The sequence below is a fragment of the Pteropus vampyrus genome, unplaced genomic scaffold (genome assembly GCF_000151845.1).
Source record: "Pteropus vampyrus isolate Shadow unplaced genomic scaffold, Pvam_2.0 Scaffold510, whole genome shotgun sequence".
NCBI lineage: Eukaryota > Metazoa > Chordata > Mammalia > Chiroptera > Pteropodidae > Pteropus > Pteropus vampyrus.
The window spans coordinates 1-22,553 of NW_011889291.1; the positions used below are offsets into that span (position 1 = coordinate 1).

The window sequence follows — 22,553 nt, forward strand, 5'->3', positions numbered from 1 at the left end:
TGACCTGGCCACACTGAACGACTCAGCTTGACCCCTGGTAACTTAACCAGCATGTCTGCAGCAGTTCTGCCCACTGTCCCCTCTGTTCTAGTATTGACCTTATGACATCGTCATTGACACAGTGACCCCCAAGTGACCCCATCATGACTGATGATATTCTGCACTCTGACCCCCAGTAACCCTGGCACTGACCCTATGACCTTGTCATTTTACAGTGACCCCCAGGTGGTCCCATTGTGACTACTGGTCCACTGTACCCTCTGACCCCTAGTGCCCCATCCTGCCCCCAGCCATGCTCACGGCTCCCTCTGTCTCAACCCCACTGACCTTGCTGCCCGGCCGCAGTTCCGCTCACTGTCCATGGTGTCGGAGTGCCTGTTCTCACTCATCAATGGGGACGACATGTTCGTGACGTTCGCAGCGATGCAGGCGCAGCAGGGCCACAGCAGCCTCGTCTGGCTCTTCTCCCAGCTCTACCTCTACTCCTTCATCAGTCTTTTCATCTACATGGTGCTCAGCCTCTTCATCGCGCTCATCACGGGTGCCTACGACACCATCAAGGTTAGCCACGCAACCCCTCCACCGCGCGACCAACCGCACTCACAGCTCTAACTTGGGCTCCAGGTCCCTTGGAGTGGGCCATGGCAGGGTCCTGGGGAACATGCCGGGGGAGGGGTGCAAGGAGAGAAGGATTCGGGGAATGAGAGACTCTGCAAAGCCAAAGGAGAGAGTGGCTTGGAATTGTGGAGCATAGGTGGGCCTGATGTCGTCATGGTCACAGCTGCCTCATTCTCAGTTTGATCAAGGCAGGGCTCTATGCAGGTAGGATTCCTGCGTCTGCTTTTACCAACAGGGACACCAGGCCATAAAGTTTCACTGACTTGCCTGAAGTCAGCTACTAAGTGATGAAGCCAGGTTCAACCCAGGACTGTCTGAATATTGAAGCCCTGCTCTTTAGCCTTCTGTTCTGTGGGGTGGCCTTGGTGGGGGCTGTTTGGGTCTGGGGAACTGTAGCGGTCCTGCAAGGCTGTGGAGATCTGAGGAGACCAGGGAGTCGGAGAAGAACATGGAGGTGGCAAGGAGACAGGATTCTTTTAGCCAACATGTCTGAGGGCCTATCGTGGGCCAAGCCCTGTGCTGGGCACCTGGCATCTAGGAAATGAGGAAAGGTGTACACAGTCTGTCCAAGCCCAATGGGCAAGAGGATGATGCATGGACAGAAGTGTGGTGAACCACTGGTGAGAGATATGAAGGAAGTGTGGAAGGTTACTGTGGGATCCTCTGCTTTAGACTGGTATTAGGGTGAGTCCATAAAGGCTTCTAGAATGTGCTGTCTAATACTAGTTCCTAACCACATGGGACTGTTTACATTTTGATTTAAATGAAAATGAAATACTTATCCAAATTCATTTCCTCACTCACATCGTTCACATATTAAAGGCCCAGAAAACAATGTGGCTGGCTAGTAGCTACCAGATTGGACAGCACAGAACCAAACATTTTTATCATCTCAGAAAGTTCTAGGTTGAAGAGATGGGAACTCAAGGAAGGGAGCATCAGGGCGAAGAAACAGCCAAAACAAAGACCTATTAGCTAGAAAGAACTTTGGCAAGAGATGGCTCCTTCACAAGGTAGGGAGGGCCTTTCAGTCTCTTGCTGAAAGCCACACTATTCAGATGACTGGGGTTGTAGATGTGACACCAACTGACCAAGATTCAGGTTGTGCACATATTCAGGGATCAGAGAAGTTCTTTCAGGAAGAAAACCATAAGGAACAACAGGTGGTGGACACAGCAAGTGCAAAGGCCCAGAGGTGGGAGCCTGCTTGCAGCAAGGAGATCCAGATGGCTGGAGAAGAGGTGGAGCCGAGGGCAGATCTCAAGGGGCCCCTTTTGGCTGGTTCACCCCATATCTCTCCTCAGCACCCGGGCGGTGCCCTCGCGGAGATGAGCGAGCTCCAGGCCTACATCGCGCAGTGCAAGGACAGCCCTACCTCCGGCAAGTTCCGCCGCGGGAGTGGCTCAGCCTGCAGCCTCCTCTGCTGTTGCGGCAGGTTCGAGTTTTGGTTAGGATTGGGGGCTGAGGGAAGGGGAGTTGCCAGAGGTCACAACTGCCTTCTGCTACGGCTGCCTTCGGCCCCAGCTGACACTGCCCCTCCAACAGGGACGCCTCGGAGCATTCGCTGCTGGTGAATTGACTCGGATCGGGACAGCCACTGGACATTAGCCCCAGGACCTGGGACTGTGGAGATCCGCTCTTATTTATTTTTAGGGTTTGCTTTGAAGGACCGGCTCCCTACAGCGCCCTGTGAGGGCCTGGGTCAGTCGGGTTGGACACTGGGGTGGGATGGGTGTTCAATAAATGGGGGGAATAAAAAAACCTCGCTTACTCTTCTAGCGGGAGGGGCATTCCCTTAGCCAAATGGTCTTTGGCCCCTTTAAGGCGTTGCCACATTCAGTAGGTTCCACACGACCTTCCTAACAGGGTAGGGGGCGGGGCTTCCGTGCGCCCTGCAGCGAATAATTTAAAGGGGCCACACCTGAGGCGCTGGGCGGAACGCCAGCGGTGTTGGCGCTGAGTGGACCCTGTCTGCAGCCTCTGGGTGAGTCCGGGTCTCTGTCGCCCCCGAAGGGGCCATCCCTTCGGGGGTCGTTAGCGAGCCTTCGGCTTTCGCAAGATCTCCTCCGCTGATTCTCAGTAGCCCCCGACTCTGATGCTCCCTTCCCCCCAGTTCCCTGCAGATGTTTCCGCACCGGTAGCCAGGTGCACCCTGGGGTGGAAGAGGACTAGACCCCCATGAATTTCCCAAGTAATGTCTCAAAAACCCAGTGACTCCCCTAAATTTCCATTAATACTTTAGCGGCGCCAAAAACATCCTCAGTATCCCAGGGAAGTCCCAGGAATATATCAGAGTTCCTCAGCATCTTCCAAGGAGCCCGGACGTCGTCCCTAGGCCCACTCTCATGTTCCAACGACCCCAGATATGTGCCCACCCAGCTCCCGGTTTTCCCAGTAATAGTCCTGTATTCCTGAGGATCGCTCGGTAACTTTCCAGTGCTCCAGTAAGTCCAGCGTCCTCGGTTACGTCGCCCAGCAATGGCGCCAGCATCATTACTGGAGTCCTAGTGATACTCCGCACCATCAGAAACCCCATAACTTTACTATTACGTGACATTAAATCTCCAGTATCAACCAATAACACCTTGCGAACCCATCCCACTCGGAGCGTCCCAGGACCTCTCTGAGACCTCGGAATCCCCTAGGACTTCTTGTGTGGGAGGTCCCGGCAGCACTCCCACGCTCCTTAGCCCCCGGGTCTTTCTGGGGGCAGGCTTGATCCAGGAGCCAGGCATCTCCCCGACCCACTGGCTATGTCTTCAGTTTTCCCGGGATAGGGCATCCAGTTTTTATGGGGAATACAAGGGTGCGACCTAGGGGTCGGTGAGGACTGATCAGTTCCGCTGGGATCAGAGGCCGGGAAGGAGGCTGCCTGTGTGAGGGAGCCGTGCCCTAGGGGAACCCGTGCGCTGGCTGCTCGCTGAGTGCCCGGCAGACTACCCTTTGGCCCTAGGGTGGGGTTTGCACCGGTAGAGCGTCTCCTCGGCCTGGAGCGTGGGTGAAGGAAGCCCGGCGGGGAGCCGGCGCCCCAGCTCACTCCCGGACCCAGAGGTCAGTTTGCCCTACTCTGCTCCGCAGCGTCCCTCTAGCTGGTCCCCGGCTCGGGCTGCGAGCACGAAGTGGGCAGGGCTTGTGGCAGTGGAGGGGCGGGCCCAGAGTGACGACTTGCTCGGGTTCCTCCTGCTTCTTGATTCCCAGGACTCCGGGGTACGAGACCTGCAGCCCAGCCCGAAGCAGCTAATGGAGGCCCCGCTGCAAACAGGAATGGTAAGGGTTGAGGGTTGAGGGTTGAGGATTGAGGGTTGAGTGGCGCCGCAAGGACTACAATTCCCGACGTGCTCTGCGCGCACCATCGTAGTCCCGCGAGAACCCGACTGCGTCTATTCAGAGCGAACTACGTTTCCCGGCGTGCACCGCGGGCCGCCGAGCTGCAGTGAAGGGTTGCACTTCCTGGGAAGGAACCGCACTTGGCCGTTCTACAGATGGGGACACCCAGCCCAGCGGCGACTGCGACCGTCTCGGGGACGGACGTCGCAGAATGGGATGAAACCGGGGACGTCCTGGCCCCTGGGGAGGGTTCGGCGGGGCGAGTATGCAGTGCGCAGCCAGTGCCGTTCGTCCCGCAGGTGCTGGGCGTGATGATCGGGGCCGGAGTCGCGGTGCTGGTCACAGCCGTGCTCATCCTCCTGCTGGTGCGGAGGCTTCGAGTTCCTAGTGAGGATCCTAAGGACCCCTGTGGAGGGGTGGGGAGCCGAACTTGGTCCTTGAGGCAGTAGAGATGGGATTTGCTGGAGTCTGCACGCAGTGTCCTCATCGTTGGCCTCGTGGAATCTGCACAGAGCTCAGTGTTCCTCTCCCCTTATCCCCAGAAACCCCAACACCCGATGGCCCGCGGTATCGATTCCGGAAGAGAGACAAAGTGCTTTTCTATGGCCGGAAGATTATGAGGAAGGTGAGTCTAGGAGTCTCTGGGGCTCCTGTTGACTACACAGAGGCTCTGCCCTTTATCTAGTTACACCTCTTAATAAACCCCTTCCCCTTGATTAAGGACCAAGGATCTGACCCCCCTACCCTCTTCTCTAGGGTCTTAACTGGCAGTTGACCTATTCTCCCCCTTAATTCTCTTAGGTTTCACAATCAACTTCCTCTCTGGTGGATGCCTCTGTCTCCACCACCTCCCGGCCACGAATGAAGAAGAAACTCAAGATGCTCAACATTGCCAAGAAGTAAGGCTGTGCTGGATGTACCTGGCATTGGGGGCTATCTCAGGGGCCTTTTGAGTGATCAGCCCACACTGAAGGGTGTATCTCACAGTTTTGTGAGCCTTCCCACATCACAGGGGCCATCTCAGAGCTACCCTACACCAGACAAGCTGTCTCTGGAGTTTCTAAGGACTAGCTCAGTGATACTCCTCTACCAGTGACAGCCCTCCCTGGGGTGTCTATAAATATTTGCTTCTCAGTCAGTATCTGAGACACTGTGTTATACGTTTAAGGATCTAAATCTGAGGTTTCCATGTAGGCTATTTTATGGTTCTCCCCACAAAAGAGGCATTTCATTGGGGTAGCTCAGGTGTTTCTGTGGCTGGCTAGAAGGGTAAGCTCTAGTTTCTCTTCTCCAGGGTTTATTTCAGCAGTCTGTCTACATTAGAAAATCTCTCTCTATGTCACTTACCTTGGAACTGTTCCCACACTGAGGAGGCTCTGTCAGGGATTTCTGTACCCTAGGAGTTGTCTCAAGAATCTTCTTGCACTAGAAACGTAGGAAGGACATCTCAGGGGTGCCTGTCAACAGCAAAAGACTCCCTCAGGGTCTTCAAGAAAGGCTGTCCCTGGGTGGGATCTTTTTCTAAGTTGGAATCTGGCTTTTCTCTTGGCATCATGGGGTCTAGTTCATAAGACACCGTAAAGTCTGTCTGAAGGGTGTTTTCACATTGGGATATCCCAGGGCTGTAAATGATAAACAGAGATTCGATCAAACAGCTTTCTGTGACTTGAAAAGAAGAGCTGTCCCTAGTTCTCCATGATCAGTTGAGGGGCTATATCTCGTGTCTCTCTACATCTCAGTGTCTCCACACCTTGAGGATCCATCCTGACGTTATGACTGTCAGAGGGCAATCTCAGCAATCAGCGACGTGGGGAAAGGCAAGCCCAAGGACCTCCGTGATCAGAAAAGGCGCTATATCTGGATTTCTCTATATCATGGAGTTTAACTGAGGGGACTGCTCATACTAGAGGATTTATCTTGAGCATCTTGTGACCAGTGCAGGGGCTTTCTCAGTAGGAATTGTGACTTTTGGAGAAGGGTTCTCCCAGGTCCATGAATAGGGGAGAGGCTATATCTGGATTCTCCACATGTAGTGGGGGCTATTTCACGAGTCTGTGTGACCATCGAAAGGACTGTCTTTGGGTTCTCTCTGACCTGAGAGAAAGTGCTATCTCAGAGACCTTATAAAGAACAGAGAGGCTGTATCTGAGGTCTCCTCATGTAACAGAAGCTCCCCCAGGGTCTGCCTACATTTAGAGAAGCTATCTCATGAATCTTGTCTGTGATTACTGGAAGGACTGTGTCAAGGGTCCCATGATGAACAGAGATGCTTTTTCTGCCCGTCGTGGAAGCTATGTCAGGGGTGTAACTGGAGGGTTCATCTCAGGGGCCTATGACTAGTGGAGGGGCAATCTCAGGATTTTACACCAGGGCTCAGCAAATTTTTTCTGTATAGGACCAGATAGTAAACATCTTAGGCTGTGCAGGCCACATACAACTCTGCTGTAACTACTCAACTCTGCTGCTGTAGCATGCAGACAGCCTCAGACAATCCATACATGAAAGAAAGTGCTCGGGTGCCAGTAAGACTTTATTTACAAAAAGAAGTAGCGGGCCTGATTTGGTCAGCAGGCCAGAGTCTGCTGACCCCTGTTCTATGTGACTCTGAATCCTCTCCCTGCCCCTCCCCCTTCCCACCAGGATCCTGCGCATCCAGAAGGAGACGCCAACACTGCAGCGGAAGGAGCCCCCACCTGCCGTGCTCGAGGCGGACCTGACGGAGGGCGACCTGGCCAACTCCCACCTGCCCTCCGAGGTGCTCTACATGCTCAAGAATGTCCGGTCAGTGTCGGGGTACAGGTGGGGTTGCCACAGAGCTGGGGACTCATCTGACCTGCATTCCTCCTCCTCCATCCAAAAGAGTGCTGGGCCACTTCGAGAAGCCACTCTTTCTGGAACTCTGCCGGCACATGATCTTCCAGCGGCTCAGCCAGGGTGATTACGTCTTCCGGCCAGGCCAGCCAGATGCCAGCATCTACGTGGTGCAAGACGGGCTACTGGAGCTCTGCCTGCCAGGGCCTGTGAGTGGGCCACCTGCGGTGGCACCGCAGGGAGATGGGCAATGGTGAAGCGGTCAGTGGAGACCGGCATTGCTCTCCACTGGTCTGTAGGGTTGGTGGTTTTTTGAGATGTGCAGACAGGAGTCGGAAACGTGCCCAAAGGCGTCTAGGGTAGTCTGTGGGGTCAGTGGTCACTGGAGTGGGGAGTGTGAGGGCCAGGAGTGGAAGGCTGGTTGGCAGGGAGAGGGGAGCCCTGGTCACTGACTCCCCATACCCCCACCCCATGTTACAGGATGGAAAGGAGTGTGTGGTGAAGGAAGTGGTCCCTGGGGACAGTGTCAATAGCCTTCTGAGCATCCTGGATGTCATCACTGTGAGTGACCAGTTTGGGCGAGGAGGCTGGGGTAAAAGGCCACATCCAGTGGACTGGACTCGAGAGGGGACCCCAATCTCTGATATGTCCCTGATGCTGCCGGCGTTCCCTCAAGACACTAGTGTCAGGAAGGGCTGGAGAGCAGAGAAGGGGCTCACAGCCCCTGACCTTGATTCTCTTCATCCCCTCATACCCCCAGGGCCACCAGCACCCCCAGCGTACTGTGTCCGCCCGGGCAGCCCGAGACTCCACGGTGCTGCGGCTGCCAGTGGAGGCCTTCTCAGCTGTTTTCACCAAGTACCCTGAGAGCCTGGTGCGGGTGGTACAGGTCAGTAGGCCTTCTGTCCCCTCTACAGACCCCCACCCATCACAGGCACCTGTGGGCTGGGACCCATTAGGTGCTCACGCTGTGCTTATGGGCCCTGAGCAGCCAGACCTCCTCCAGCTGCCCCTGACTCCTCCCATTAGCTGCCTGGTTCCATCTGCCCAGGCTTTTGCCACTTCATTAAGGGTTTCTCCCTGGCACCTCTCCGGTCCCCCTCACCCCTTAGCTCTCCCTGCCTGGGTCTTGGTTCCACCCCACCTCTTTCTCCCTATTCATGGCCCCCACCCTTAATATTTGGGCCCCATTTCTCACATCACCCCTCCACTCACCCCTTGCTCCCTGGCCCCACCCCTCCTCTGGCCCTGCCCGCAGATCATCATGGTGAGGTTGCAGCGGGTCACCTTCCTGGCACTTCACAACTACCTGGGTCTGACCAATGAGCTCTTCAGCCATGTGAGTTTCATGGAGAGTATGGGAGGCTGGAAGGGTGGGGTGGCACATACCTCCTAGGACATGCCACAAGGGTGCTCTCTGCCCCCAGGAGATCCAGCCCCTGCGCCTCTTCCCCAGCCCAGGCCTCCCAGCCCGCACCAGCCCCGTGCGAGGCTCCAAGCGTGTGGTCAGCACCTCGGCAACCGAGGAGCCCAGGGAGGCGCCTGGCCGGCCGCCTGACCCCACTGGGGCCCCTCTGCCTGGACCCGCAGGTACTGAGATGACCCATGCCTGGGCCTCAGGGACCCAAGGCTGGCCCAGCCCAGTGTGCTGGGAAGCCCATGGGAGCTCTGCTCCCCGTCTCTTCTCAGTTCTTCAGAAATTCAAGCCCGACCCTTCCCAGCTCCCAGGGGTCCCTTAGTGGGTACCCAGGTACAACTCTTTGTCTGGTCCCCCAGGGCCCCCTCTTCCCAGCCTCATGGACCCATTAGAATTACTTTTCCTAGTCTCCTAGTCCCCAGAGACTCTGATTTGATTCCTCCCTAGCACCGCCTCAGCTTCCTGCCCTCTAACTAGGAGCCTGAACATGTGTCTTCCCCAGGGGACCCGGTGAAGCCCACATCCCTGGAAGCCCCCTCGGCGCCCCTGCTGAGCCGCTGCCTCTCCATGCCCGGGGACATCTCAGGTTTGGGGCCCTGGGGGGCAGTGGAGGCCATTGAGCTGCTGAGTTGAAAGGCAGGCTGGCCAATCCTGATTTTTCTTATCTGTGAAATGGGAACATTGGCAGCAGTTTCTCCTGATTTTTTTTGTGGGTGCTCATTGAAATGGTGCCCTTAGTTGTGATGAGGATTCCAAGGGAGAGTGTAGTCATTCGTTAGTCATGTTTACACAGATGTCACATTTGACACATAGGTAGGTGGTAATTGCTTAGACCGGAGCTGTTGTCATGCTCATCTTTGTTGCTTTTATTGCCCTCTGTGCACCTCAGGCTTGCAGGGTGGCCCCCGCTCAGACTTCGACATGGCATACGAACGGGGCCGGATCTCTGTGTCTCTGCAAGAAGAGGCCTCAGGGGGACCCCAGGCAGCCCCTGTTCGGGTAAGTCCCTGCCCTCTCTGCCCTTCCCTTGGTGGGGTCTCCTGAGGAGGAAAATCAGGTGGGAGTAGGGAGGTCACAGGCTCTGTCAATACAGACACCCACTCAGGAGGCCCGGGAGCAGCCAGCAGGTGCCTGTGAGTACAGCTACTGCGAGGACGAGTCAGCCACCGGCGGCTGCCTCTTTGGGCCCTACCAAGGCCGCCAGACCAGCAGCATCTTTGAGGCAGCAAAGCGGGAGCTGGCCAAGCTGATGCGGATCGAAGTGAGCAGCCACGGCCCAGGGGTTAAGCGATGTGGTGGAGGGTGGGGAGGCCAGGCTGGTCCAGTCTCAACTCCCTCCCCCCCCAGGACCCCTCCCTCCTGAACAGCCGAGTCTTGCTACATCATGCCAAAGCTGGCACCATCATCGCCCGCCAGGGGGACCAGGTAAAGCTGACCCATGATCTCCACCCATGCAACCATGACCCGAGACCTCTCTGACCTCTGATCCTTGCCTTTTGACTCCACATGTCGAACTCTTAGTTTATGATTTCCAACCCCTGACCCTCAGATCCTATGACTGACCCTCAGCCCACGTACCTATCCTCCAGACCAATTGACCTTTCACTTCCAACCCCTGAACCCGTTTCTCTAGGACCCTAACCCCTGGGTCTCTTTCTTGCCCTGGCCTTTCCTGCAGCCTCTTTTGAGTCTGCAGCATATGCTAATGTCCTGTCTGACTTCTAATCCTGGGCTCCTGCTGGGATGGGCACCCATAAATGTGTACAAATCAGAACATGGCCCTGGGGGCCAGGAGCCAGCCCCCGCAGCTGGACCGCAGTGCCTGCACCAGGAGGTGTAGGAGACCCCACCCCAAGAATCCCTGTATTCTCCAGATGGGGAAACTGAGACCTGGCCCTGCTCTCACAGTCAGGAAGCAATGAAGAGGAAGGTTCTGGAGGGAGAGAGCCAGAGTCGAAATCCAGACTCTGCCCAGACACCCTTTGTGACCTTGGGCAGGTCATCTAGAAAGTTCTCTGCTTCCTCATCTGTGGAATGAGAGTAATAATAACTACCCACCGGAATGAAAGAGGAAATAGTGCTGAATTGCTTAAGGTTTGCAAGGGTGACAGGCCTCGGAGAGAAGGTGGAGCAGCAGCTCAGGGGTGACCCAGGGGAAACATGACATAAGCACTGAGACCACAGCACTGTTCGAGGGGCAGAGTGAGGAGTGCCCCGCCTGTTAGCTGGCTGGGGTATCATATTTTTCGATTAGCTAATGCAGGTGTCCCCTCGAGCTGCTTATTGCAGGAGTGTGCTCCTTTCTGCAGAGGAAGTTGGGTGAGGCTTTTGCCAGCTGTTCATAGTTCTTGGGGAGTGGCTGAGGAAGTGTGGCTGCACCACACCTCTTGCGGGGGTCCCTAGACCCTGCTTATCAGGGACACTCTGTTGGGCTCAGCCCAGCCCTGGCTGCTAATGGACCACGCTAGCTTTCAGCCACTGGAGGCTTCTCGGGGTCTTCGTAACTTTGGTATGGACGTTACTATGCTGTGCTTCTCTCCGAAACTTTACACTGATAGTTTTCTACTGGGGACAGTTTTGCCCCCCCAGGGGACATTTGGCAATGTGGAGACATTTTTGATTGATTTGGGAGGGTGCTACTGGCATCTGATGGGTAGAGACCAGGGATGGCAGAATGCACAGGGCAGTCTGCCACAACAGAATTATCCAGTCTGAAATGGTAGTAGTGCCAAAGTGGAGAGATCCTGCTTCACACAGATATTTCCCAGAGTGTGTTTCATGGGATGCCTGTATCACAAATAAGGAGTCTGTGGTCAAATAGGTTTGGGAAATGCTGGTTGTTTTATTCCTTTGTGGAAGCTCCCAGTGAACATCATTAGCATATTCAAGGCTCTGACAAGTCCTGCAGTAAAGAAATTTTTTTTATATCCCAATCTGATGGCAACTGGCAGCCTAATATTAGTAACTCCCATTCATATCCCAAACACAGTCTGGAAATTCTTTCTTAGAAGGTTCCAGCATGTGGGTATATTTCCTCGGGCTGTGCCCTCCCAGGAGTCTCTGCAGTATTTTGGAGCTCTCGGGGGCTTTGTGGGGTGCCAGACAGGTTCATATGGTGGGTAAGGAAGGAATCTTAACATATCTGGGCAGTTTCAGTTCCTTATTTATAAAAGGGTGTCTGGCTGGGCAGGCTAACCAGAGAGGAAAGGGGTACCTGTTCGTACAGTGTGTATGGTGTGTCCCAAGCCCTGTTGGACAGATGTCCCAGGCTCTGTGCTGCCTGCTGCAGAAGCAGGAAATACCAGGTTCCTGGCCTTGGGAAGCCTACAGTTCTGATAGACATTACACTCAAAGGATTACACGTATTGTAAAATCGTATGTGCTTAGTGCGTAGACATGAGGAGCTGTTGTCACTACCAAATCTGGCTTAGGCAGGGCAGCATCTATGAGGAAGTGACCTCCAGCTAAAGAGGAAGGGTGGGGAGAAGTAACTAGGTGCAAGGGGGAGCAAAGAGCATTCTAGGCAGAGGGAACAGCTTGTGCCAATATCCTGTGGTGGGAAGAAATGCGTTGATCTCTAGGAAACAATTCAACAGGGATGGAGCGGAACAAGGGAACCAGGAGCAAAGGGGATTTTATGTTGATAGTTTTATCAAAGTGTAATTCACATACTATGCAATCCACCCACTTAAAGAGTACAGTGGTTTTCGGTACCTCCAGAGTTGTGTAACCATCAGCACTGTCAATTGTAGAACATTTCATCACCTTGGAAAGAAACCCCATACCCTTTAGCTATCAGTCTCCACCCCTCACCCCCAGCTCGAAGCAACTACTAATCTGCTGTTTCTATAGATTTGCCTGTTTGGGACATTTCATATAAATGGGATCACATGTGTCCTTTTGTGTGTGCCTTTTCTCACTGAGCATCATGTTTTCAAGGTTCATCCACATGGTAGCATCATGGCTGAGTAACACTTCATTGTGTGGATAGTCAGCATTTCCCTTATCCGTTGATGGGCATTTGGGTTGTTTCCACTTTTTGGCTATATATTATGCATAATGCTGCTATGAACATTTATGTACAGATTTCTGTGTGGACATGTGTTTTTATTTCTGTTGGGTATATATATACCTAGGAGTTGAATTCCTGTGTCATGTGGCAACTCTACTTTTAACTCTTTGAAGACCGTTTTCCAAAGCAGCTGCACCATTTTACATACCTACCAGCAGCGTATGAGGGTTCCGATTTCTCCACATCCTCTCTAACAACTTTTGATCCCAGCCCTCCTAATGAGTATGAAATGGTATCTCATTATGGTTTTGATTTGCATTTCCCTAATGATTCGTGATTTTGAGCATCTTTTCATGTGCTTATTAAGCTCTTTTGTATGTCTTCTTTGGAGAAGTCTATTTGGATCCTTTGCCCATTTTTAAATTGGGTTATTTGCCTTTTTTTTATTATTGAGTTGTAAGATTTTCTGTCTAAATTCTGGATTCAAGACCCTTAGCAAATATGCTTTATGAGTATTTTCTCCTATGTTGTGGGTTTTCACTTTCTTGTATCCTTTGAAGCTCAAAAGTTTTTGATTTTGATAAAATCCAATTTACCTATTTTTATTTTGTAGCTTGTGCTTTTGGTGTCATATCCAAGAATCTATTGCCAAATTCAAGCTGAAGAAGATGGACCCCTATATTTTCTTTGAATAGTCTTATAATTTTAGCTTTTACGTTCATATCTTTGATGCACCTTGATATGGTGTCAGGTGAGGGTCCAACTTTATTCTTCCATGTGGCTGTCCAGTTGCCTAGCATGAGCAAAGAGCATTTGAGCTTTGCCATGCCCCTATGTAGCCAGTCCTCGCAGCCTCTTGCTGGCTGATGAAATAATTCCTGGGCTTTAATCTGGGCTCATAGTTTGGTGATCATTAGCATAGCAATGTCTGCCCTAAGTACTGAATAATATGGAGATATATATGTTGCTCAGCCAAGCTTTGCGAAGCCTTCACTCCATCTTTCAGTGTTTCCTATGGAGTCCATTGACCTGAGTTGGGAGTGGGAGCCTACCCCTGTGCCCATCTCCTGGCCCCTGCCCCCTCACAGGACGTGAGCCTGCACTTCGTGCTCTGGGGCTGCCTGCATGTCTACCAGCGCATGATCGACAAGGCTGAGGACGTGTGCCTGTTTGTGGCACAGCCAGGGGAGCTGGTGGGGCAGCTGGCCGTGCTCACTGGGGAGCCACTCATCTTCACGCTGCGAGCCCAGCGGGACTGCACCTTCCTGCGGATCTCCAAGTCCGACTTCTACGAGTATGACTGGGCCCGAAGTTGGGGTGGGAGTGGCATTTCGAGGGCCCCGACCCAGCTCCCATTCTGGCATGGGAGAGGCCATCCCTCGAAGGCTTACACCTTAACAGGTCAGCTTTGAGCCCTTCCATCCCACCTCCAAGCTATAACCCGCCCTGCCCAGTCCCTAAGGGCAGTTCCAGGGTACCACAGCCCATACGCCCCCGCCCTTTGTCTACAGGATCATGCGTGCACAACCCAGTGTGGTGTTGAGTGCCGCGCACACGGTGGCTGCGAGGATGTCACCATTCGTGCGCCAGATGGACTTTGCAATTGACTGGACGGCGGTGGAGGCCGGACGCGCACTGTACAGGTGCAGCTCCCACCCCCACCTCGCTGCTCAGGCCCTGCCTACGTCCTGGCCTGACCCTGTGTGACTCATCCCCCACCTCAGACAGGGCGACCGCTCCGACTGCACCTACATCGTGCTCAATGGGCGGCTGCGCAGCGTCATCCAGCGCGGCAGCGGAAAGAAGGAGCTGGTGGGCGAGTACGGCCGCGGGGATCTCATCGGGGTGGTGAGCGCGGCCCCACCCACTGACCTCTGACTTTAGTCCAGTTTTTCTTTCTGTCCCCAACGTACACATCATCCTGGGTAATCTGATGGGGTGGTGAACGGGTCCCGGACCCGTAACCTCTGAATTGACTCCCTCCTCAGATCTCTCTCAGTCAGAAGAGGGAACCCCGCCTGGGTGGATCCCTGCGCTCTCCCTCTCCCCGGAGCTCTAATGGGTAGCGAGGCTTGGTTCTCTCTACCCGCTTCTCGGGGGATAGAGCAGTACCGCCCACTCGGTGCACCGATGGTTGGCGCCCCCTTACCCATCTGGACCTCCGGGCCCAAGCATCCTTGGTCATGCACGCGGTCCCCCAGGTGGAGGCACTGACACGACAGCCGCGGGCCACCACGGTGCACGCGGTGCGTGACACGGAGCTGGCCAAACTCCCCGAGGGCACTCTGGGCCACATCAAAAGACGATACCCTCAGGTGCGGCTCCATAGGTTGTGGGCTGAGTTCTAATGGGGGCGATGCCCCAGAGAGGGCAGGGCCTAACGTTTGGAGGTGGGACCTTAGGGAGGGTTCAAAGTGAAGGCGGGGCTCTTGAAGGTGGGGCACAGATAACGGGGAGGGAAAGATGGGGCTCGTACAGCTTCCTCTCAAGCCTCACTGGACTGCCGACCTCCAACACCCCAGGTTGTGACCCGCCTCATCCACTTGCTGAGCCAGAAAATTCTGGGGAATTTGCAGCAGCTTCAAGGACCCTTCCCAGGTGAGAGCCAGCCGGCCTTCCGGGAATGCTGGGGATGTGGTTCGATGTTTAGGACAGCTGGGAGTGGGAGCCCTAAACCTAGGGAGTGCTGGGAAACGGAGTCCAGCTGTGAGCGGGATTTAAAGCCGGAAGTGGGATCCGAATTTTTGGGCGTGCTGTATGATGGAGTGCATGTTCCTGGGCATGCTGGGAAACGCAGTGTTAGACCCAAAGCATGTTTATGGCATCTAAAGTATCAGTTGTGTTGAGGGTCGGAGTCTTTAGGAGTGAGCTTTGTTCTGGGCATCAGGATTTGCTCAGGGATGGTATCCAGTGTATGCTGGGAAGTGTAGTTCTTGGAGTGGTGTTTGGGGCCCAGGGCATATTGGGAATGGTTTTCGAAGTTGCCGGCATGCTGTAGAGGTGTGGTTCCTTTTGCCAGCGCATGCTGGGAAGTGTGGTTGTTTTTCTGTCCTGGCGCATGCTGGGAGGTGTCGTTTCCATGGGCTAGGCGGCACCAGGAAATGGAGTCGGATTCGAGGAATGCCGAAATGCGGGCCTGCGTTGGCAACTCCCAAGCCCCCTTTTCCCCAAAGGCTTCTGTCCCATCATCCCTGATGCCTGGCTCTCCCGAGTGGTGCCAGTGGTAAACAATGGCCAAGAACCACCCCATGCCCAGGGTCTTTCCCTGACAGATTTTTTCCCCCACAGTTTTGTGTCATGTATATAAAGGTCCTATTCATTCCCTTCCGGCTACCCTTGATGCCAGACAGGTTGAATTTCCCCAAGTTGGTGGGAGGAGACCAAGCCCTGTACCGACAGAAGAAGAGGGTCCTTTGGCAGAGGGTGTAGAAAATTCAGCACATGTGCCAAAGTTGGAGTCAAAATGAAAGTTTCTTAGAAAAGAGGTAACACTGCACAGAGTGTGGTCTCCTCTCAGAGGCAGAGAGTGAGAGGGACAGTGAGAGAGACAGAGTAAAGGCACTGAGAGGGACCTCGAGTATTCAGGGAATTCAGTTTATATGTCATTCTTTAGCTCCCATTTCCTTTGGTATGGACATACAGTGAGGAAGGGGAAGGGTATGTAGTGTGAAAAGTTAAGAATATATAGAGTGAAAGGCCTACTGACAGTTCTCAGCCTTTAATGCATAGGTTCCCCATGGCGTTAGCCTCAGGGAATGACTCTTGGTTCCTGATTCCCCTTCACAGGTGTGGGGAATGGGTTGTTAGCAGTCCCAGCAGAAATCTTCTTTTGTTCTGCAGGTGTCCTCCTGGCTTGGCCGAGGGCTGATCAACATATTGCAGTCTCTGATTGTGGCCTAATGTTTTTATTTCTCTTGCCTCCTCCCTACGTTACCCTGGCCACCCTTGACACGATGCTTGGGCATCCATAGGGTCAGGGACATTAGTATCTTGGACTCTCGAGAGCCTTTCTTTTGATGCTCCACAGGAAAGGAATTTTCCAGCGTGCACCTTGTATGTCCTAGGCATTTACGTGGGGCACAGGGTAGGAGAGTGCACAAGGCAAACAAGATCCCTAGGGGGGGCCTTACAGCCTGGCTGGCAAGAAGTCAGGTAAATACTATGAAGAAAACAAAAGAGGGTCTTGTCTTGATGGAGGGGAGCTAGTGGAGAGGAGGGAGGCTTTTCAGAGGACAGGGAGCTGACACTTGATAAGCCAGGTGGGGCTGGACATTGAAGAGAACTGCCAAGGCTCTATGCTCAGGGTTTGGTGGTTTCGAAACACTTTGAAGAGGAAAGTGAGTGATGGAGAGAAACGAGGCCAGGGGCAAGGGGCCAGGAAAGGCATTTGAGCCTATTCAGACTGTTAGAGGAAGCAGCTGGAGGAGACGAGACAGATTCATGCAAGAGATGGAGGTTAATAGGGGTCTAGGGTGTTAGCAGAGAAGCTGGGAAACAACAGATGGGTCAAAAATGTATTCGTTTCTGCCCAGTTTTGTGTTTAAGTCCCTTCAGTGGACAGAGGCACCCAAGCCAGAATGGGGTGGGACACCGATAGGTTTACACAGGTACAGTGGGGAAGCAGAATGGATATAGAGTTGTTTAATTGACGTCATCGAGGACATTAGGGCCAAAATTGAAAGTCGGATGCTCAGGTCTTATCAAGATAGGGGACAATGAGGCTGTGGGACCAGGACTGAGGCCATGACCTTCGCACTGGCTCTCCACTAGGCCTCAGCTGAGGGACGAGAGGCCAGGATCTCTGAGAAGGAGGAGGAGGTCTCCCTCTCCGGACACAGGGCTGCACAGCAGATCATGTCCCTTGTGGTCTCAGCAGGCTCGGGGCTAGGTGTCCCCCCTCACTCGGAGCTCACCAACCCAGCCAGCAACCTGGCAACAGTGGCTGTCCTTCCCGTGTGCGCCGAGGTTCCCATGGTGGCCTTCATGCTGGAGCTGCAACATGCTTTGCGAGCCATCGGTCAGTCAGGGGAAGGGGCGTGGGTGAGAGCCAGCCACTGGTCTCTGGGGTAAAGCGTGTGTGGGTGGGGCATTGGCTAGTGAGTGGAGATACCCAGCGGATCCACGTGGGGTGGAGTGAGACAGGGCCATGGGAGTGGGGTGGGGGTATTCTTTCCTGGGAGAGGCCCCCAGCTCTGTTGACTTGGGTTTCTAACCCTGCTTCCTCGCCTACCCTCAGGCCCCACACTCCTCCTCAACAGTGAAATCATCCGGGCACGCCTGGGGGCCTCTGCCTTGGACAGGTGTGTGTTGGGGTGCAGGGGAGTAGGGGGGCTTGAGGGATGAGCTTGAAGCCTAGGATTCTTTCAGATCTGGTTCCGTTTCTAGGCCATGAACCAAGGAACATGCTCCCACCCATCCAGTCGATGGGTGAATCTGCCTCTGGAGGGCCTGTGTTGTGGGAGCCTGGGTGTCTGAGATCTCCTCCCCCCAGCAGTGGAGCTATAATGGTTTTGGGGTGTGCAACCAGCCCCAGGATGACACTCCCTCACCCCCACCCCAACCCCAGCATCCAAGAGTTCCGGCTGTCAGGGTGGCTGGCCCAGCAGGAGGATACCCACCGCATAGTGCTCTACCAGACAGACTCGTCACTGACACCCTGGACCGTGCGTTGCCTGCGCCAGGCAGACTGCATCCTCATTGTGGGCCTAGGTGACCAGGAGCCCACGCTTGGCCAGGTCTGGAGACCATGCATAGCGGCCCCACCCCCAGATTCGTTCCTTGCCCTCCAGCGCCTGTGTCAGGCCATGTGAACTCTCACCATGGCACTAGGCAATGCCCTAGGCACCCAGGCTCAGCCAGGTGTGGTGGGCGGGGAGGAACAGACTGGTGATTGGTGACGCCTGCCTTCTGCTCCCCTGCAGTTGGAGCAGATGTTGGAGAACACAGCGGTGCGCGCCCTCAAGCAGCTGGTCCTGCTGCATCGTGAGGAGGGCCCTGGCCCTACACGCACCGTGGAGTGGCTTAACATGCGCAGTTGGTGTTCCGGGCACCTGCACCTGCGCTGTCCCCGCCGCCTCTTCTCGCGCCGAAGCCCCGCCAAACTGGTGAGGGCCAGATCCAAAGAAAAGGCCCCTCGGCAGATTTTTCTGGGGCATGGCTACTTGAGGGGCGTGGCTACTTGGAGGGGTATAGTGTGGGGACGTGTGGGGACGGGGCCATGGAGGTCCAGGTGCTACCTCCTGCATCCCCATCCTCATGGGTCATTTCTCTCTTCCCATCCCAGCATGAGCTGTACGAGAAGGTTTTCTCCAGACGCGCGGACCGGCACAGCGATTTCTCCCGGCTGGCGCGGGTGCTCACTGGCAACACCATCGCCCTCGTGCTGGGTGGGGGCGGAGCCAGGTGATGGGGTGGGGCTAGCGCCAGCAGGGGCGTGACCAGGGTGTTTGAGGGGTGGAGCTTGCTCCCCTGGTGAGATTCCCATAAGGGCAGGGCTGGCACCTTAGTTTTGGCCAGTCGGGGAGATGGGAGAAGGGACTTTTCTGGGGGGTGGGGCCTAGGGGATTCCCAGTTGGTCACTAGATTTCCTTCCCGTTGCAGGGGCTGCTCACACATTGGGGTGCTCAAGGCATTAGAGGAGGCTGGGGTTCCTGTCGACTTAGTGGGCGGCACATCCATTGGCTCCTTCATTGGGGCCCTCTATGCCGAGGAGCGAAGCGCCAGCCGCACTAAGCAGCGGGCCCGGGAGTGGGCCAAGGTGTGTGTGGGTGGTCGACCCCTCCATCCCAGGAGCACCTTGAAACTTGATCCCACAGGGGCTTCTGGGTTTCTCCTGACCTTTTTCTGACTTGATATGTGAACCTTTGTAGAGCTATCTCCAGGACTGTAGATCAGACCTCCTGGCTAGTGACCCTAATCCCCAGCTTACCACTTATGTAATCAGCATCCTTAGCGACTACTTTGTTAGTGACCCTAAGTGACTCCTTTTGACCCCAGCCAGCCCTCCTTTCCCCTAGAGCATGACTTCTGTGCTGGAGCCTGTGCTGGACCTCACGTACCCCGTCACGTCCATGTTCACGGGGTCGGCCTTCAACCGCAGCATCCACCGAGTCTTCCAGGACAAGCAGATTGAGGTGTGCCCTCCCCACCACCACCCACTAGCCCTCACTCCTCCCCACAGGCATCCCCACTCCTCCCCCACCTTGGTCCCTGTCCCCATAGGACCTGTGGCTGCCGTACTTCAATGTGACCACAGACATCACTGCCTCGGCCATGCGTGTCCACAAAGATGGTGGGTGCCCCGGCTGGCCCCACACAACCACTGTGGCCGTGTGGGGAGGGGGTGCAGGGAGGGCAGCCAAGCGTCTGGGACACTGTTAACATGAGTGACCGTCCGCCCTGACCTGATTGCCGAGCACTAACCGTCACCCACTAACGCCCCAGAGGTCCCAGGTATGTCTGTCCTCAGGGGTGGGGGCCGGGAGACTAGTCAGGCGCCTCACCCCCCTCACGCCGTCCCTGCAGGCTGCGTGTGGCGCTACATCCGGGCCAGCGCCTCCTACTGCCCCTACCTGCCCCCGCTCTGCGACCCCAAGGACGGGCACCTGCTGGTGGACGGGTGCTACGTCAACAACGTGCCAGGTCAGCAAGCCCACCAGGCTGGCCGGGCCTCTGAGCGTGTCTGAGAGTGTCTGTGCGTGTCTGTGTCTGTGTGTCCCGCTGGGCAGGCTCCCTATGGCGATATGTGCGTGCCAGCATGACGCTCTCGGGCTACCTGCCCCCGCTGTGCGACCCGAAGGATGGGCACCTCCTCATGGATGGCGGCTACATCAACAACCTGCCAGGCAAGTGGCTGCCCGCTCACTCACATGCACACACGTGCACATAGGCAAACACGAGCCAGTGGGCCCATGTGTGGGCACACAGGTACATGGGCAGACACATGAGCAAGCAGATCTGTGCAGGGGCATGAATGCACGTGCACATTCGTGCACGAGCAGATACGTGGGTGTGCCTGAAGACAGGAATGTGTGCAGTTGAAAAGTCTGGCCACGTGCTAAGACATAGACAGGGACACACAGACACGCATGTACACAGCAAGGAGCCTGGGCATGGAACGAGACCGGTATGTGTGCACAGCAGCCACATGTGTACACACACATTCTGGCAGATGCTCGTGGGGCAGGTACAGTACACGTTTGCACACGATCAGATGCACATGAACAAGCACTTGTTGATGAAATAGGGCATAAGTCCTCACACACCAGTTTATCCACACTTGTTTCCTAAAATATGCACAAGTGTGCACATGAAGATAAGTGGGGCACCTACGGGACTTAGTTAAGCTTTCACACGCACCTGCTGACTTGTGTTTGGGTGAGAGGTTGGGTGGGTTTGCAACTTTAAAATTTTACACACCCGGAAGCACGCATACACAAGTAGACATGTGTGCTAGCTGCACAATACACCTGAAGTCTCATAGCCAAGCATCGGCAAACTAAACCCTGCAGGCCAAATCTGGCTCCCTGCCTGATTTTGTAAATAAAGTTTTATTGATACAGCCACATTGAGTCATTTACTTGTTGTCTGTGGCTCCTTTTGTGCCACAATGGCAGAGTTGAGTAGTTGTGACAGAGACCATGTGGCCCGCAAAGCCGAAATTATTTACTCTCTCGCCCTTTCCAGAAAATTTGCCAGCTGTTAATGTAGGTGCTCTATCCACGTACATGCACTAACGCAACTACACACATGCATGTGTGTACAAACCCATAAGTGGACAGGCACACTTGGACGTACAAGTAAACACACAGATGTTAATTTAGGCACACGAGGACTGAAATCAGTACAGACAGGCCTAGGGATGTATATCTGCACAAATACACATGGACAGGAGATGCACACAGATGACAGGGACACATGCGGATGCACACAGACGTGGACATGGGCACATGCACCCAGACATGCAGACCAGCTCGTGAGGGACACATGTCCCCCCAGGCTTCCCCAGACCCAGTCGGAGGCCTTCAGTGGGCCATATGGACCCACTGACACACCACCCTGCCTGCTGGGCCATCACCCCCATTCACTCACTCTTCCCAACTGTCCTGAATCTCCTTGGCCCTGCTCTCGGCTCTCTGTCCCTCGTCACAGCCCCAAAGTCCCTCTCTCCTCCCGGATTCTCTCTCCTTCCATATCTCTGGTCGTGATCATCTTTCTCCGTCCGCCAGTCTCTGCTCTGCTGCATCTCTCTCCTTGTGGCTCCGTCTCCTGCTGTCTTTACTTCCACTTTTGTTTTCTCACCCTTCAGTCTCTCCGTATCTCTTTCTGTCTCCCTGTGTCTCCGCTTCCTCCATCTGTCTCTGCTGGTGTCCTTATGACTATTGATTTCCTTGCATCTCTTTCTTCATTTCTGTCCTCATGTCTTTTTCTCAGCGACTTCCTCTGTTTGCCTCCATCTCCTCCATCCCTCTGGTCATAGTTCCCCACCTAAAAGCTCCAGCATCTGACCCCACCTCCTCGATATCATTGGCATCGAAATTCCATGCCATTTGCATGCCAGCATGTCATTTGCATGCCAGCATGTCATTTGCATGCCAGCATGTTGTTTGCATGGGTTCTTTTCTGTGACCATTTGCATGATGGAGTTTGTGGGACTGGGTTGAAGTTCCCTGCTCCGGGCCCTCGTGGGGAGCCTCCAACTGACCCCCCTCGGCCCCACAGCGGACATCGCCCGCAGCATGGGTGCCAAGACAGTCATTGCCATCGACGTGGGGAGCCAGGATGAGACGGACCTCAGCACCTATGGGGACAGCTTGTCTGGCTGGTGGCTGCTGTGGAAAAGGCTAAACCCCTGGGCAGACAAGATCAAGGTTCCAGACATGGCCGAGATCCAGTCTCGCCTGGCCTATGTGTCCTGTGTACGGCAGCTGGAGGTCGTCAAGACCAGCTCCTACTGCGAGTACCTGCGCCCCCCTATTGACTGTTTCAAGACCATGGACTTCGGGAAGTTCGATCAGATCTATGTGAGTGGGTGTGAGTGGCCTGGTGCCAGTGTTGTGGGCTGGCAGAGCTTTACTACTGAAAGCCCCAAGCAACATGAGGGGAGGCGTTCTAGGGATCCCATTCCCAAATGAGATCTGTGGGGAATAGACCGGTAATGATTAGTGATGTCTGCAGTGGGTGTGGCAGGGGGATGTGGCTGCTCATGTGTTGTATATGAACTAAGTTTCTCATGTGCCAGCCGCACTGCCTGAAGCACTGTATAGAGATTTGAGGCTGTTTCTGCAGTTGGTGAGAATGAGAACAGTGATCAACTCGTAATGTCTGCCACAGTCTGGGAGAGGAAAGGAGCAGTGTACATGTCATGCG

The 22,553-nt window shown here is 54.7% G+C and overlaps 2 protein-coding genes across 2 annotated transcripts in view; both read left to right on the forward strand.

The window, feature by feature from the left end:
* Nucleotides 1-35: 35 nt before the first annotated feature.
* Nucleotides 36-2,402, forward strand: LOC105307688 (mucolipin-1-like). Its single transcript, XM_011383253.2, has 3 exons — nucleotides 36-561; nucleotides 1,923-2,053; nucleotides 2,164-2,402. The coding sequence occupies exons 1-3, from the start codon at nucleotides 361-363 to the stop codon at nucleotides 2,195-2,197; spliced, it is 366 nt and encodes a 121-aa protein (XP_011381555.1). The 5' UTR covers nucleotides 36-360; the 3' UTR covers nucleotides 2,198-2,402.
* A 1,614-nt stretch (nucleotides 2,403-4,016) lies between these two features.
* The window catches only part of PNPLA6 (patatin like phospholipase domain containing 6), a 20,198-nt gene continuing 1,661 nt past the window's right edge, over nucleotides 4,017-22,553 (forward strand). Inside the window, exons 1-28 of the mRNA XM_023524951.1 lie at nucleotides 4,017-4,332; nucleotides 4,488-4,570; nucleotides 4,747-4,844; nucleotides 6,586-6,726; nucleotides 6,806-6,965; nucleotides 7,237-7,317; nucleotides 7,517-7,645; nucleotides 8,015-8,095; nucleotides 8,184-8,346; nucleotides 8,676-8,759; nucleotides 9,063-9,172; nucleotides 9,267-9,434; nucleotides 9,521-9,598; nucleotides 13,274-13,479; nucleotides 13,697-13,828; nucleotides 13,910-14,033; nucleotides 14,387-14,500; nucleotides 14,708-14,783; nucleotides 17,059-17,202; nucleotides 17,422-17,485; nucleotides 17,752-17,920; nucleotides 18,107-18,289; nucleotides 18,469-18,587; nucleotides 18,786-18,942; nucleotides 19,202-19,318; nucleotides 19,407-19,476; nucleotides 19,913-20,029; nucleotides 21,906-22,306. Coding sequence (XP_023380719.1) covers nucleotides 4,101-4,332; nucleotides 4,488-4,570; nucleotides 4,747-4,844; nucleotides 6,586-6,726; nucleotides 6,806-6,965; nucleotides 7,237-7,317; nucleotides 7,517-7,645; nucleotides 8,015-8,095; nucleotides 8,184-8,346; nucleotides 8,676-8,759; nucleotides 9,063-9,172; nucleotides 9,267-9,434; nucleotides 9,521-9,598; nucleotides 13,274-13,479; nucleotides 13,697-13,828; nucleotides 13,910-14,033; nucleotides 14,387-14,500; nucleotides 14,708-14,783; nucleotides 17,059-17,202; nucleotides 17,422-17,485; nucleotides 17,752-17,920; nucleotides 18,107-18,289; nucleotides 18,469-18,587; nucleotides 18,786-18,942; nucleotides 19,202-19,318; nucleotides 19,407-19,476; nucleotides 19,913-20,029; nucleotides 21,906-22,306 — 3,801 coding nt within the window. The 5' untranslated portion in view covers nucleotides 4,017-4,100. The remainder of the gene's footprint in view (nucleotides 4,333-4,487; nucleotides 4,571-4,746; nucleotides 4,845-6,585; nucleotides 6,727-6,805; nucleotides 6,966-7,236; nucleotides 7,318-7,516; nucleotides 7,646-8,014; nucleotides 8,096-8,183; nucleotides 8,347-8,675; nucleotides 8,760-9,062; nucleotides 9,173-9,266; nucleotides 9,435-9,520; nucleotides 9,599-13,273; nucleotides 13,480-13,696; nucleotides 13,829-13,909; nucleotides 14,034-14,386; nucleotides 14,501-14,707; nucleotides 14,784-17,058; nucleotides 17,203-17,421; nucleotides 17,486-17,751; nucleotides 17,921-18,106; nucleotides 18,290-18,468; nucleotides 18,588-18,785; nucleotides 18,943-19,201; nucleotides 19,319-19,406; nucleotides 19,477-19,912; nucleotides 20,030-21,905; nucleotides 22,307-22,553) is intronic.

Coding starts and splice junctions, on each gene's coding strand:
- LOC105307688 (XM_011383253.2), top strand. CDS start 361: ATGGTGTCGGAGTGCCTGTTCTCACTCATCAATGGGGACGACATGTTC. Junction 562..1,922: donor GTGCCTACGACACCATCAAG/GTTAGCCACGCA, acceptor ATCTCTCCTCAG/CACCCGGGCGGTGCCCTCGC. Junction 2,054..2,163: donor CTCCTCTGCTGTTGCGGCAG/GTTCGAGTTTTG, acceptor CCCCTCCAACAG/GGACGCCTCGGAGCATTCGC.